Source organism: Corvus kubaryi, unplaced genomic scaffold (genome assembly GCF_017639235.1).
Source record: "Corvus kubaryi isolate FWS band 111438036 unplaced genomic scaffold, C.kubaryi_AGA036_p1.0 37284, whole genome shotgun sequence".
In the NCBI taxonomy this organism is placed as follows: Eukaryota; Metazoa; Chordata; class Aves; order Passeriformes; family Corvidae; genus Corvus; species Corvus kubaryi.
The window spans coordinates 788,720-790,402 of NW_024581088.1; the positions used below are offsets into that span (position 1 = coordinate 788,720).

The following is a 1,683-nucleotide window of genomic DNA, read 5'->3' on the forward strand; positions in this document are numbered from 1 at the left end:
CGTCGGCGGCAGCAGCAGCAAAGGCAGCTAAGTACGGTACGTGCTGCATGGGGCCCGGGGTCACTGCCCTCCAATAGCTGGCACGATCCTGAAATGCATCCCACTAGCAAGACACGAAAGTGATCCCTCTCCTGCCCTGCTGGGGTCTCTCCTGGATGAGGCCATGGATGGTCCATACTCTGGGCCATGATGATGAGAGCAGAGCCAGGAGAGGCCCAGCCTTTGAGCTGTTGCTGCAGTGAGATCTGACTTCTCCCGTCTCATTCCCTGCAGGAGCTGGCGTCCCTGGCATCGCTGGCGTCCCTGGCATCGCTGGAGTCCCTGGTGTCCCGGGCGTCCCTGGTGTCCCGGGCGTCCCTGGTGTCCCAGGCGTCCCTGGTGTCGGCGTCCCTGGTGCTGTGCCCGGTGTTGGAGGTGAGCAAACAGGCTGTCACCAGGCAGCGGGGGGGACACTGACCTCAGCAGTGCCCTGACCGTGTCCCTTGTGTCCCCACAGTGGGTGGCCCGGCAGCAGCGGCCGCAGCCAAGGCTGCAGCGAAAGCAGCGGCGATCGGTGAGTCTCCACTGTCTCCACTGTCAGCACCGGCTGTGCCAGGGAGGGAGGAGGGGTCTTGGCACACGGGAGAGGTGGGGACACCCTGGTGCTGTGGAGTCTGCCCCCTCGGACACATCCCTGAACCCCTCTGCAGGAGCAGGACGCGTGCCCGGCGTTGGCGTGCCCAGTGTTCCTGGAGTGGGTGTGCCCGGCGTTGGCGTGCCTGGTGTTCCTGGAGTGGGTGTGCCCGGTCTGGTGCCCGGCGTTGGCGTTCCAGGTGAGATGGTTCCCAAGGGACGCTCGGGTGTCCCCAGCGGTGCTGGCCGAACGCATTCCTGACCCTGTCACTCCCTGTCCCCAGGAGGTCCGGCAGCCGCTGCCAAAGCAGCCGCCAAAGCAGCCAAGTTCGGTAAGCTGGGATCCCTCCCGGGTTATCCTGCGTGTCCTGTCCCCTCATCCCCACCCCGGGCTGCTCTCCTGTCGGGGCTGAGGCCCAGCAGTGCCTGGGGTCCCTGGGGGTTGGGGTGAGGGATGAGCCCCCCCAAAGGGCTGAATGTGGGATGAGGTTCTGGCTGTCAGGGCTGCTCTCCAAAGAGCTGAGCCCCATGGAGGGTCCGAGTTCACCATCCAAACACCTTCTTGAACATCGGTCCATCCACACCCCCTTCTGCCCACCCAGCCACACCACCAGCCACCTCAGTGTCCATCTGTCCCCTTCTCTGTCCATCCATCTGTACCTCCTCCATTCATCCAATCACTCCACATCCATCCACATATCCATCCCTCCATCTATCCATCCACATATCCATCCATCCATTCAACCATTTATGCATCTCGTCATCTGTCCATTCTTCCATCCCACCATCCATTCAACCACTCCCCATTCACACACATGCCCATGTGTCCATCTCACCATCCCACCATCCATGTGTCCATCTCAGCAGCCGTCCATTCATCCATCTCACCATCCATTCATCCATCCTACCATCATTTCAACCACTCCTCATCCAGCCACCCCCATCCTGCCACGGCTTCTCATCCAACCCCTTCTACCCTGTTTCTTCCCGAGCTGAAGCCCCAGTCCTCCTCTTTGTCCTTGCAGGAGTAGGTGGCCTGGTTCCTGGAGTAGGTGGCCTGGTTCCTGGAGT

At 61.8% G+C, this 1,683-nt stretch overlaps 1 protein-coding gene across 1 annotated transcript in view; it reads left to right on the forward strand.

Moving 5' to 3' along the window:
* ELN (elastin) overlaps positions 1-1,683 on the forward strand; it is a 20,911-nt gene that overhangs the window by 15,751 nt on the left and 3,477 nt on the right. The window contains 6 exon segments of the mRNA XM_042025863.1: positions 1-36; positions 274-414; positions 497-553; positions 690-812; positions 897-944; positions 1,638-1,683. The exon segment at positions 1-36 is cut by the window's left edge and continues 68 nt beyond it; the exon segment at positions 1,638-1,683 is cut by the window's right edge and continues 92 nt beyond it. Of these exon segments, the coding sequence (XP_041881797.1) occupies positions 1-36; positions 274-414; positions 497-553; positions 690-812; positions 897-944; positions 1,638-1,683 (451 nt within the window).